The following is a 13,192-nucleotide window of genomic DNA, read 5'->3' on the forward strand; positions in this document are numbered from 1 at the left end:
TATGTTGTGCTTTTTCTTTGGAATATCCATTGAGACTTCTTTTGTCAAGCGAGGGCTGCATTGGGTGCAAAAAGAAAGCATATCAATTTTCAAAGACAGGCAAATGATATCAGAATCTGTGAGTTTGTGACCGTCACTAGCATGGAACCGATTTATCTTGGGTTGAATCATTGCAAGTAGGAAATGGATCATGTTATGGGGATAGTGTTTATACCTATCTTGCTATTATCTGTGGTATGAACAAGTTGAATACAGCCTGTATGAGCTCGCTTGTTTAGGTCTGGACTCAGCTTGGGCTTGTGATGAGCTAAGCTGAGCCTAAGCTTGTGATGAACCCGAGTGGATCTAGCTGAGCCCGGTCTGTCTACAACAACAACAACTACGCCTTCATCCCAAAACAATTGGGGTCAGCGATATGAACCAAAAAAGAAATTCATTTTGGGTCTTCCACATGAATCCTTTTCCTCCAATCATTTCTATCCAATGCCATGTCCTCGGTGTGGTTCAAAGCATTCATATCCTTTCCTATCATCTCCATCCAAGTCTTCCTAGGCCTACCCCGACCTCTTTTAACTAATAAATTTTCCCATTTCTCCAACCTTCTAATTGGAGCATCATTAGGCCTTCGCCGAATATGTCCAAACCACCGTAAACGATTCTCTCGCATCTTATTTCAGAAAAAATAAGATGCGAGAGAATTACCCGTTTGTCTCTTTCAGAAAAAATTACCCGTTTTATAGAGCAAAAACGGTGAGTTTCTTTTGCAAGCCATGTACCATTGCCAATCTGTCATATGCTGTTTTTTGAAGCATGTTGCACTTGGATCATCTAATATTGCATCTACACAAGCTAAGCCTGACAGCCTCTGTTCATTTATGTTAAACGAGCTGCTCATGGCTCATCTCACTGAACCCAGTTGGCAAATCTGACCATGAGCCAACCCAATCAGAGCCATGATCATCATCAAGGTTCGTTTCACACACCTGCCAACACTAATTTTATTAGATAGAATGATGTTGTAGCTTCTTTGGTGTGACCGGATCGTGAATGAGTCAAACCATACACATCCACCTGTTTATCATGCAACGTTCCATGCTGTGGCTTGTGGTTGGGGTTGTGTTTTCGTCACCAACCGAGACAATTCATGGTGCTGCAGTTGTAATTGATTCAACATCATAAGCACGTCAACTTACCCTTTCACTCGCCATCTATTATAATCAATTATATGGATGCCAAGAGCAGTCCAACACGCAACCAGTTTGAAATCTTTATTCAGATTAGATTCTTACATGCTTCGAACTCTTTAGTTTGGATAGAGTTTCAAATCAGTATCTTTTCAATATCTATACTTTGATCCACATTAAATCCTATCTGTTTATATTGTCCATGTGATGGTTGGCATTTTTGAGACTCGGTATGGTATCGGCTGCATGTAACTGGGCGACTCCGGCAAGTCAAGTGGGTGACTCGAGTCAAAGTTTTTTGTTTAATTTATTAAAACATAGATAACAAACATATAATTTATAATACAAAATTTTAAAAAATTAACATATGAGTGATTTATTATATATAATAATACATGTAACTTAGATTTTTTATATAAATATAAATATAGTAACAGATTAGAGATATTTATAGACTTGCTTTTTTGTGAGAGAAAAATTGAAGCTATATGTATTATGAAATATTGCTGAAAAACATGATATGTTAGTTCACTATTTTAAATTGTAAAATGGTGTGATATTTACAAAATATTATTATATATATGATAAAATGCAAATATCACAATTTAATCACGATGTTATTCTAAAGATGAAGTTTCAAAAAATTGCATGGGTGATTTAAGATGCATTGAATAGTGCCATCTTTGTTAAAATCTCCCTTATCTTGATTCAATTATTAAATGTTAATATTTATCATTTAATTCATTAACTCTCTCTCTCTCTCTCTCTCCAATGCTATTTAAGTTCCTCTCATCCACCGGGAACCATGACTAATAATAAAAAACACTTTTCTTGGAAAGTGCCAGGAGGAAGTTTGAAAAATGGAAAGATTTAAATGCTTTTAATTAATAATTTAAAATTTTAAACCAAACCAATTTATCCTCTATGACAATGAAAAACTGGGCTGTCAGTGATAAACTTGACCGACTCTTGATTGAATTCCGGCTTAATCAAAGCATTGACTGGGCCGAGTTTGGTCCTAACCGAGTTATATTGTTTTTCTGACTCGGTTAAAATCGAAACCAAGCCAAGTTGACTCACTGATTTTGCCAACTATGGTTCATATATGTAGGAAGCTTATTTCAAGCAATTTTTCTTCACTAGATAATGCATTACCATATGAAAAAATAAATATTAATTACACTAGAGTTCGAGGGGATCTTGTTCAGAACTGGATTTGGATCCAGACCAATTTCTTAAAAACTAAATTTCATTTGGGTGTTTCTCTCAAGTACATTAGTATAATTAAAGATATGTATGAAAGAGTAGTAACCAATGTCCGCACTTGTGGAGGGGTGACAACCAATTTTCCTATAACGGTTGGGTTACATCAAGGATCTGCTTTAAGCCCTTTCCTATTTGCTATAGTGATGGATGAGCTTACGAGATCAATTCAAGAAAATGTGCCATGGTGTATGTTGTTTGCTGATGATATTGTTTTGATTGATGAGTCTAGAGCTGGGGTTAATGCTAAGTTAGAATTATGGAGACAGACATTGAAAGCAAGAGGTTTTAAGTTGAGTAAGAGTAAGACAGAATACATGGAATGTCGATTTAGTAAGCAACGAAGTAGTGATGGGAGTCTAGTGAAGCTTGGTGAACAAGAAACACCGGTGGATGATTCTTTCAAATATTTGGGATCTATCATTCAAAAGTATGAAGAAATTGATAGAAATGTGAATCATAGGATAAAGGTTGGGTGAATGAAATGAAAGAGTGCAACTGGAGTGTTGTGCGATCGTAGAATGCCATTGCGGTTGAAGGGAAAGTTTTATAGGACGACTATTAGGCCCGCTTTACTATATAATACGGAATGTTGGGCTGCCAAGAGACATCATATTCAAAAAATGAGTGTAGTTGAGATGCCTATGCTGAGATGGATGTGTGAAAATACAATAAAAGATAAGATTCAGAACGAGGAGATACGTAAGAAGGTAGGCGTTGCACCCATTGAAAATAAGATAAGAGAGAATCGTTTACGATGATTTGGACATATTCGACGAAGGCCTAATGATGCTCCAGTTAGAAGGATGGAGAAATGGGAAAATATATTAGTTAAAAGAGGTCGGGGTAGGCCTAGGAAGACATGGATGTAGGTGATAGGAAAGGATATGAATGCTTTGAACCTCACCAAGGACATGACATTGGATAGAAATGAATGGAGGAGAAGGATTCATGTGGAAGACCCAGAATGATTTTATTTGTTGGTTCATATCGCCGACCCCAATTGTTTTGGGATGAAGGTGTAGTTGTTGTTGTATCAACCTTGATCATGGCCGTATCCATTTGTTTGCACCAACCTCTATCTTTAAATAGTAATGATACGGTGCTCCCGGAGCACCTACTGCTTTATCTATACCTTTGGATTTATTCTAATTCAATGGTTTAGATAAGGTTTAAATTTTGAGGGTTTTCCATGACAAACTATTTTCAAATAAATAAATGAGGTAGGAGTGACGGTTTTCAAAGGTGAAATCAATGAGAAGAATTGCAGTTTTCAAGGATGAAATCAATGAGTTCCTCTCTCTCGTCCATATAGGTATGAATGCATAAAATGGATGGATGATGGATATGCATGCATGCATCCATGTTGATCAACTAACTTTTTCTTAAATTTCTAGAAAACATGCTCTTTTTCTTTGTCTCTTCCTCTTTCATGTTTTATAAATGGATGCATGAACCGATTGTAGACAAAGATGTAAGCATGGCTTGAATGCATGATGGATGATGAAATGGATGCATGTCATGAATGCGTGATGGATGATGGAATGGTTGCCCAAGTGGAACAAGGTGCTGACCCCTTCATCCCAAGTTCTACTCCCACCAGGATGTGTGGGTGCCTTTAACTGGTGGGCTCTGTAAAGGCTTAGGTATCAGTGGCCCCACATGGGGTTTATATGGCTGAAAGACGGGTCCATTAAGTGACCAAGTTCTTGGCCAAGGTTCCTCATTATCAAAAAGAAAAAAAAGGAAAAATACTAAAAAGGCAAAACATAGCATGGCCGCTTGTTTAGTAGGAGCTGTTGATGCATGTCACCATGTGTTGGGACGTTGCAAGTTCAAAGCCCAATGGTATGTTGTGTAACTGATGGGGTCTACCTAACCCTAGCTTTGCCTATCAAAAAAAAACCGGAGGAGCCTAAAAGGACACCACATTGTGATGCTCCCTACCCACAATAACGACCGTGGATATTGGAAAAGTCACCATTGATGGTGATTTTCAATATCACCTGACCTCAACTCCTGTCCCTCAGCTAGGCAAACTCCCATGGCTACACTGCATTATGTGGCTCAACTTGGAAAGCTACAAATGAACCCCTACACTAACGGGGTTCGATCTAGCGCCTTCATCTCAATGCCTTCACAGCACCACCAGGCTGGCTGGCCATGCAGACATTTTTTCAAAAGTAATTTCTGCGTTTGTCATTTTGCAAGTCACAAATGGATGGGCATTTGACAAGTCCAAACAGCTGAAGCTGAATGGACTTGGATTGATTGAAATAAGAGATAGAGATTGATAGAATTTTCTGCGACCTAAATGACTAACAGATTGATTTTGACTACAAACTAACTCTGTGGACCCAAATTAATGAGTCGAGAACCTAAAATTGATGGATTTCATCAAAAGAAAAAGAAAAAAAAATTGAGTTCATAGTTGCAGTTCCCAATGCCTATATTTGAAAACTAAACAATATGAGCAACCAAATTAATGCTATTTTCCTTAATGTCCTTCATGTTTAATCTTGAATAATTAGAATCAACACCAACTTTATTTGGAATGATTATGCAAAGGACCAATTAGAGACAACCTAAGTCAAATTATTTTAACTATTATCAAGTCATTATCAACTTGCAGACTTGAGAGTTTCCCATGAAGATTATCAGGTACAACCAACTTCCTAGACAACTTAGCTATTATCTAACTTGACTTTAAGCACAAGGGTACTTTGGTATTTGAAATATTTGAAAAGTAGGCCAATCTCGTATCCATTATCAAGGGTCGACTCAACCCACTAAGAAAGGCAGTAGAAGAACAAGTTAAGAACTAGCTAGGGTAATTTACATATAGGCGCCTAACGTATAAAAAATTTCTGTTTAGCACCCTCAGATTTCAAATACTTAAGGATTAATGCTTAACTTTCTAAGAAATTATTCAGATCCCTGTCCGAGTTACTTATTATTCCCCGAATAATTCTTAAAATTGATAATTTTCACATTCTCTTCTAAATTATAGAATGTTACTGTTGTAGCTTGTCATTTTTGCACCTACAGATAGGGTGCAAATATTTAGAAAGAATAACACAACTGCCCAACCGAATAATTTTTGAAAAAGTAGGGCGTTTCCTTAACATATTTAAAACACAATGCTGCTAAATGTAGATTCACATGTTGGGTGTCTATATGTAAATTAGCCTTGGAAATAAAGTTGTCCTTAGCCTTCAAAACTGCAAAGGTGGAACGTATGAATTTTGACGAACAATCTCTCTCTCTCTCTCTCTCTATATATATATATATATATATATATATATATATATATATATATGAGTAACTAGAATATAAGAACTGAAATATGAAAACTAGAAATATAAGCATTGATGACGATGGACTCTAACTGAGTAACTTCATAGACCTATTCCCCTGCAAGGTAAACCCCGGGTTGAGCCCCACGACCACCCTGACTTACGTGGCCCACCTCTAAAAGCTATGGACACACTCTTGCGCCAGCAGGGTTTGATCTGGTGCCTTCATCTAAGCACTCTCATAACCACCCTGCTGCCCATGAGGACCCCACGTTGGTTTGTTGGCCTACTTTTGACAAGCAATATTTACACCCATGAAATTCCAAGATATTTCTTGCTTGGACTTATGTAAAACATGATTTTGATGCGTTTATCCGTTTTAATTAATTATTAGCCTATGTGGATCTGATTTTGTATTCTACGTGACCTTGTGTAGTCGTTGAAGCATTCAAACACCTTATTTAAATTTCACATGTAGATTGGCCCACACTTTTAATTATGTCTCTTTTGCAAGTCAACTGTGTTTGTCTACGTACGTACAATCCAAGGCACAGTGGTATCTAAGTCCATCTTGATCCATTACTCGATCTATTTGTATAAGTAGTAGGAGTAGGGGTTTTGGGGAGGCTTAAAAATGGAGTATGGGCCTTGCACTTTAATACATACACCCTCCTCCATTACTGCAGAGTCAATTGCATCCACAAGGTTGAGTTCCCAACCAACTCTTCTACATCTCTCAAACCTCATCCTTCGTTGCTTTGCCTTGATGGTATCCTTCTTGGCTGCTCTTTCTCTTGCTCTTGCTGCTTCACCATCCAATGAGAAACCTTGTATCGGCTTCTCCCGCTCGTCCACGTACAGGTATGTCTCTACATAGCTCTAGACATATGTTGACTCGTAGCTGGTCCGATTGAAGATTGACCTACAAGCATTCACCAAATCTATGAGCTTTTTAAATTAGACTCATCTTTGGGATGGGTCAAAGTGGGCTTGGCCCCAAGTGTGAGTTTGTGAGCTCAAATATCGTTGATACCTTATTGATCAGTAGGTCAATAAATGATGAGCTACACTTCTAGCTTGTTGGCAAGGAATAGAGGAAAAAGGAAGTGTTCTTGTGTGCTTGGTGCTCTAGGGAACTGGCCTTTTGAGGCTCTTGTGAGCCAAAATTTATGGGTGGCTCTCAAGTTTTGATTGGACAGCATCTTTGAGATGGATGGCGGATTGGAGGGTCTCCACAAGGCAATACCATCTAAAGAAAATTTATAGTCCCATTACTCGCACAAAATTTTACTTCTTTCCTCTCTTTTTTGTTGGCATCCAAGCTTATTCTTTTGCATATTTTGATGCCTAAGTAATTTTGAGTTAGGAATACTCTAGAGAGAGAGAGAGAGAGAGAGAGAGAGAGAGAGAGAGTTCAAATCATGTAAAGTGAGAGTTGCCAATACAAATCATCTAGGGGGCGTTTGTGTTCGGCGGAAGAAGACTCTGCTAAGGGTTTCTGCGGAGTGTTCTTCCGCTGAAATAGAATCGGACCCCCTCCAACGGGAAAGCTTTCCTCAGAAACGGGGTGATCACGCTGAAAATGATCCTTTCTTTCCATGGAAAAAGAGAGGGCAGTGTTTGCTTAGCAGTTAGCACATTAAAAGAAATGACCAGTCTAAGGATTAATTTTATCATTATTTTCCCAACTATCATGTCACAAGTTCCCAAGTGCAATAGTTTAGGTGAACATTCCATACACATTTCTCAAATGAAATGAATTTTCTGTTCTAGTCAGCAGGTTGGGAGTTAGCCAAATCCATAAAATAACCAATCAGGTGGTTTATCCATCTTTTTGTCTGGTGCACCCTTCACCTGCCCAGACCAGTTAAACTTGATGGCTACTAGAACTGGGGTTAAAAAATAGAGGAAGTTGAAGGATGGTTGGAGGGAATGCATCCATATGCCACTCATCCCTATATTTCCTTAAAGTCATAATATTTAATTATACATTGTGATCCATATATCTATAGCCTTGCTTAGCAGCAAATGATTATCAGAAATTTACTCATTCAAGGCAATGGAACACAGGAAATTCTTAAATGGGTTATATATATTTTAATGAAAGTGGAAGGGTAGTACAAATGTCTGGCCTCCGGTTGGTATAACCCTTGAGGTTCCCCCTTGCCCACCGGGGACTACACTAAAATTCATTAATTGAGGATGTTCTGGTTATGTGCTAAAAGCAAAGACCATAAGCATAACGTATTAGAAATTTACAATATAGGAGAGCTGATCCAAATGTGACATATCTTTTCGAACATGGACCCATTAAGTAAAATCCGAATGTGGATTAGGATTGGACTCAATCGGATCATTTTCGGATTTGGATCAGCCTTATAAGTTGGATTTGGAGTTGATCTGAATCAAAATCCGACCCAAATGCATTTTTTTACATGTAAATAACTTGTTTTGTTCTATTTTTTTTTATCCAGTATTACCACATGTATTTCAAATTCAGATTTAATCTAACCTTCTCCGGTCTGATTCAGATTTGGATCTACTGTTTGCATTTTAGGTTCGGATTCGGATCTGATCCCGAATCAAACCCTACTAATAGGTTATAGTAAACCATTCCTCATTTTTAAACATATAAACTTTTCATCATGATTAATATTAGCTTGGGGAAGCTACTAACATGATCTTGCCATTGATTAGGTACTCCATAAGTATTGCTGTAATTGGGGCGGTGTACTCAGCCTTCCAACTTTGCAAGGGTATATGTGATATTGCTTTCAGAGGTCAACTAGTTTCTGAAAAGGTCTCAGAATATGGTACCTTCATATCGGACCAGGTAAAACATGTGTATCCATTTCATGTTTTTGAGACCGGATCCGGTCAGAGTGTTCTGGATGCTGTTGATCTTACGATGAACGGCATCCATAACCTGTACGAATAAGATACCCATGACTCGGATGAGCCCGTCTATTTATTTTGATGCCGTTCATGTTTCGGATGGACGGTATCGGAATGGTTTTAATTGAACGGCTCACAATGAGCTTGTTAACTGCATGTTTTGATGGGTGTCCTTCATTTTTAAGATGAACGACATCCAAGGCAGCTCTGAGGTGATTCACTCTCCATGTTTTTTTGTGTACATGAATGTGGGTATATGTGGATGTACTGTGTTGGTGTGTTCATGGTTAACTGTCCCAAGATTAGAGACCTAATTGTGCTGGCTTTGCCTGCTGTACTTACGGTCCTAACACATGCCTGCCATACTTACTATCTCTGACACATCATTTTTAATAAAATAGAAAAATAAAATAAAATCCTTATTTTTCAAATAATTGACCAAAAAATGCACTTTTGGAGGAAACCTTTTTAGAATACCAAAAAGTTTATTTAGAAAAATACTTTTTGAAAAAACTCAATGATAGATTTAATTTTACTAGATCTTGGATTAGGGTTTTATTGGGTATTGAATTTGAGTCCTGACTAGACCTTCAAAATTTGTTTGCCACATTGTTCATTGCCATGTTTCAGTGCTTACAAAGTAAAACTCCACAAGTACTCTCCCCTTGTCTATTAGGGATATAGTTCTCTGTTGGCTTTGGCCTTGCGACAAGGGATACACACTCTGGGTGTTGCTCTGACCTTAAACTTGAATGGCTTAAGCCTACTCACTTAGCCAGGTGTATGGAGCTTATTTAGACCTTGTATGTAAATAAAATTAAAACTAAATTAAATTCATAAATACAGTGCCAACTTTTTCTAGATTATAGGTGCATGCTGTTGAGCTTATTTGGCAGTAATGAAGGTACGTAACTGTTGAGCTGAAAATTATAGGTGCATGCTGTATCGACACTATCTGACCACATAGATGTGTTCAGAAGGTTTATTTTCTGAACTAAACCTTGGATCATGTTCTTTCAAAATATAAGTATAACTTTGTGCTGCGAAACTTTTGAACATTGTAGGCAATTGATCTGTGAAGCGCTTGACAAACCTGCTTGCAAAGTTACAATCACATTATTTAAATCTCATTTTCTACTAAACAAACTTAGTAGATCACATTCATAAGGTTGGATCCAGAAGAAAAAGTCTGAAAAAACCAAAAAGAAGATAATTTCTACTCAATTGTTCGGTTCCTTCATTAATACCAAAGATATTTACTTTTATTTTTAGCTCATTTTTTACCCCATTTATTTCCATCCATCTTTTGATTGCAAAACCTTTTGTTCTTGTACTCATTATTTAATAAATTTTTTTTTTGCTGTTCATGTATTGCAAACTGTATGTCTCTTGGAGTTTGTAACAGGTGGTGGCCTACCTCTTCATATCTTCATCTTCGGCATTGATACCCACAGCTAATGATATTGTGGTGTTCCCTTGCGGAAAATTGGCAGCAACTTCAGTGGGAATGTCCTTTTGTGCTTTCCTGATCGTTGCCATATCTGCTTTGCAATCTGGCTACACACTTTGCAAAAGAATCATATGGTAAAAAAAAAACTGAATATTGAATTTAACAAAGGTGGTGCACAAGGGTCATGTTGTAATTAGAAGAGAATCATCCATTAAACCATGAAAGGTGGATCATTGTAATTCAAGATGCAGTTTGAAGTGAGGAGCAATTGTTCAATCTATTCGCCTGCGTTGCGCATCCGGGCCAGCTTTGACATTTATTTGCGTTTGGATGAAATTTTTTCTCTCTGAAATGTTTACCCCTCATCGATTTTCTGTGTTTTGTGTCCCCCGAGTACTTGGGCCCGATCACTGGATCTGCTCTGGTGTACAACTTTTACAAAATTTCAACCGGAGGGTGTTTTGGGGTGTATTCAATGTTGTCAGTATCGGTATCGGCCCTGAATCGTTTGGCCAACGATTCAGGTGAATCAGGCCGATACCAATTCTCAAGTGAATCGTTCCGAATCGGCTAAAAAATAATTAAAAAATATTTCTTGTCATTCAGAACGTGATACGCGTTAAAACCATTAAAATAATATTAAAACATTTTAATTTTAAGTATTTTTTACATTTATTAAAAAATAGCGGATTCAGATTAGTATAATTTTCTGTTGATATTAGGATATATACAAGACCGATTGAGGCCTATACTGACAACATTGGGTGTATCTAGGGGTGTCAATGGGTCAGGTTTGGTTCGGAACCTGGTGGAACCAGACTTGGACCAGATTTTCGGGTATGTTATTGGGTCTGAATCTGGGTTTAATCGGGTCTACTATAAGAGAAACCATACCTGGACTCTATAAGAACTACACGAACCAGATCCAGACCATACCCAGTAAAATAATATTTTTTTATTATTTTTACATTAAAAAATTACAGTCTTAATCAAAACTCAGGTCCGGCCTGGGTCTGGTATAAAATTTCACAAACTATACCCGGATCCATGTATTAATCGGACCTTAGAATCCGGACCAGTGTCTTAATCAGGTCTACTTATTTGTCACCATACTCGGACCCTATAAGGTTTGGTCCGGGTAAAACCGACCCGTTGACACCCTTAGGTGTATGTATCCTTCCAATTACATTCGGGGATGGGTAAAAGGCCAATTTGGCCAAACAATGCACCCGAGTATTGTTAATTTTCCTTACAAAATGAAAATTGAATTGCCTAAACCTGAGAATTCTCAATGAAATTGCTGTGGGAAGGAATTCTGTCCCTTTTATTGGTGTCTATAAATATAAAATACAAATTGGATTAATTCCACAACTACACTCTAATTGGGATCTCCAGTCTAGCAGACAGTACAACATGCAGCCACACACCGTATGACATAATATGGCACCTGTCCAACATCATTTGATTTTCAAATTTTGTTTTGATTAAACAATAAACTATATTTTATGCAACATGTATTAAAAAAAACTTGATATGCTAAATATTTAAAAATTTTGTCGCATGCCTTGTTTTTCATAAAATGATTTTCACATATCTCTAGTCTGGATGCTATCCATCCATATCAGTATCCATGTCTATATGCGATGCAGGAGCGCAGCGAGACACTACCGGGTCCATGAGAGTTAAAATTACATCTATTTGTATTTTGGATTTCTGTTTGTTACTTTAGTTTTTCTTATATTTGGATATCTGATCCACATTTTATGATAGGTTTCATCTTTTTAGAAGGTTATCAAACAGGTAGTTTATTTTGTTTAAAATTAATAAACTCTTATCTACTAGTAGATGAGAGGATTGGTAGTTTATGGGTTCGGAGTTGAGTTTAGATCAATTGTCATTTAATTTCTAGTTTTATTGAAATTTCTTATTATCTCCAGCTTAACCTTATAATTTATAGTTTTCTAAGATATTTTTAGCTATTCCTAGATAATTAGTGTAACTTCAAGGTTTTGGTATCAAATCTGTAGGTTAGAAGAATGTCTTTCCTGAATGACTACATCGATATGACACAAAGGGTTCTTAAAACCCGCGCAATGGGTAGGTACTAACCGCACCAGTAGAAGAATGTTTGTACCTATATATAGTGATTTCTGACGACCAATTTTCTGTTTAAAACCGAATTTTGTGAAATTTCATACCGAACCCGATCCTGACCCTAGTTCCAACTAAGATCTAGATTTTTTAAATGTAATAATGATAAAAAAATATTATTGTACTGGGTATGGTCTGGGTCTAGTTCATGTAATCTTTATTGATCCAGGTATGATTTCTCTTATGTTGAGCCCGATTGAATGCGGGTCCGAACCCGATACCAGCATCTCAAATCAGGTCTGAGTCAGGTTCCACCTGGGTCCGAAACAAACCCCACCCGTTGACACCCTGATTTTGCAGCCTGGAGCCACGTGTTCTGGACCCGTTAAGATACCATACTTCTGAATGGCTTAATATAATAAGGAAAAGCAAATGAATGACTACAATGCTTTTGAATGTTATATGAACCTATACATTGCATGATCATGCTAGGAAACAATCAATGTGCCCCGTTACATTATTGAGGCTTTTATAGTTTATATGAAAAGGTCCACATCAAGAGCTCATTTAAAGGGCATCCGTTATAGGTTTATGTAATCACAATTCACAGGGTAGGTGAAAATATGACTTTGAATACTTCTTTGTTTTTTTTAAACGGCTTTGAATTTGAGGCAATGTTTTTGGTTAACTATATGTGCATAGATTTTTTTTTTTTATAGGCAAGCTGGGGTTAGGCAGACCCCTACCAGATATCTCTTAAGCCCCATGTGGTCGAGGGATTCGAACCTGGGCCTTCAGCTTGGCACATGGGATACCACAAACAATTACCAGTGGTATACAACAAGAAAAACCTTGATTAGCGACGTATATTTGCGATGAATTTTTTCCATCGCAAATTAACGACGAACTTAGCGAGAGAACATTATCCCTCGCCAATCTTTGAAATATTTTTGAAATTAACGACGGTACAAATTCTGTCTCAAGTCCGTCGCTAATTATCGACAGATCATCGA

At 37.3% G+C, this 13,192-nt stretch overlaps 1 protein-coding gene across 1 annotated transcript; it reads left to right on the forward strand.

Moving 5' to 3' along the window:
• The first annotated feature begins 6,360 nt into the window (after positions 1–6,360).
• Positions 6,361–10,366, forward strand: LOC149827296 (CASP-like protein 4A4). Its single transcript, XM_090020286.1, has 3 exons — positions 6,361–6,604; positions 8,441–8,576; positions 10,044–10,366. Exons 1-3 carry the CDS (start codon positions 6,378–6,380, stop codon positions 10,224–10,226), a joined length of 546 nt encoding a protein of 181 aa, XP_089876412.1. The 5' UTR covers positions 6,361–6,377; the 3' UTR covers positions 10,227–10,366.
• The last annotated feature ends 2,826 nt before the right edge of the window (positions 10,367–13,192 follow it).

This window comes from Nuphar pumila, chromosome 10 (genome assembly GCF_984573655.1).
Source record: "Nuphar pumila chromosome 10, dmNupPumi1.hap1.1, whole genome shotgun sequence".
NCBI lineage: Eukaryota > Viridiplantae > Streptophyta > Magnoliopsida > Nymphaeales > Nymphaeaceae > Nuphar > Nuphar pumila.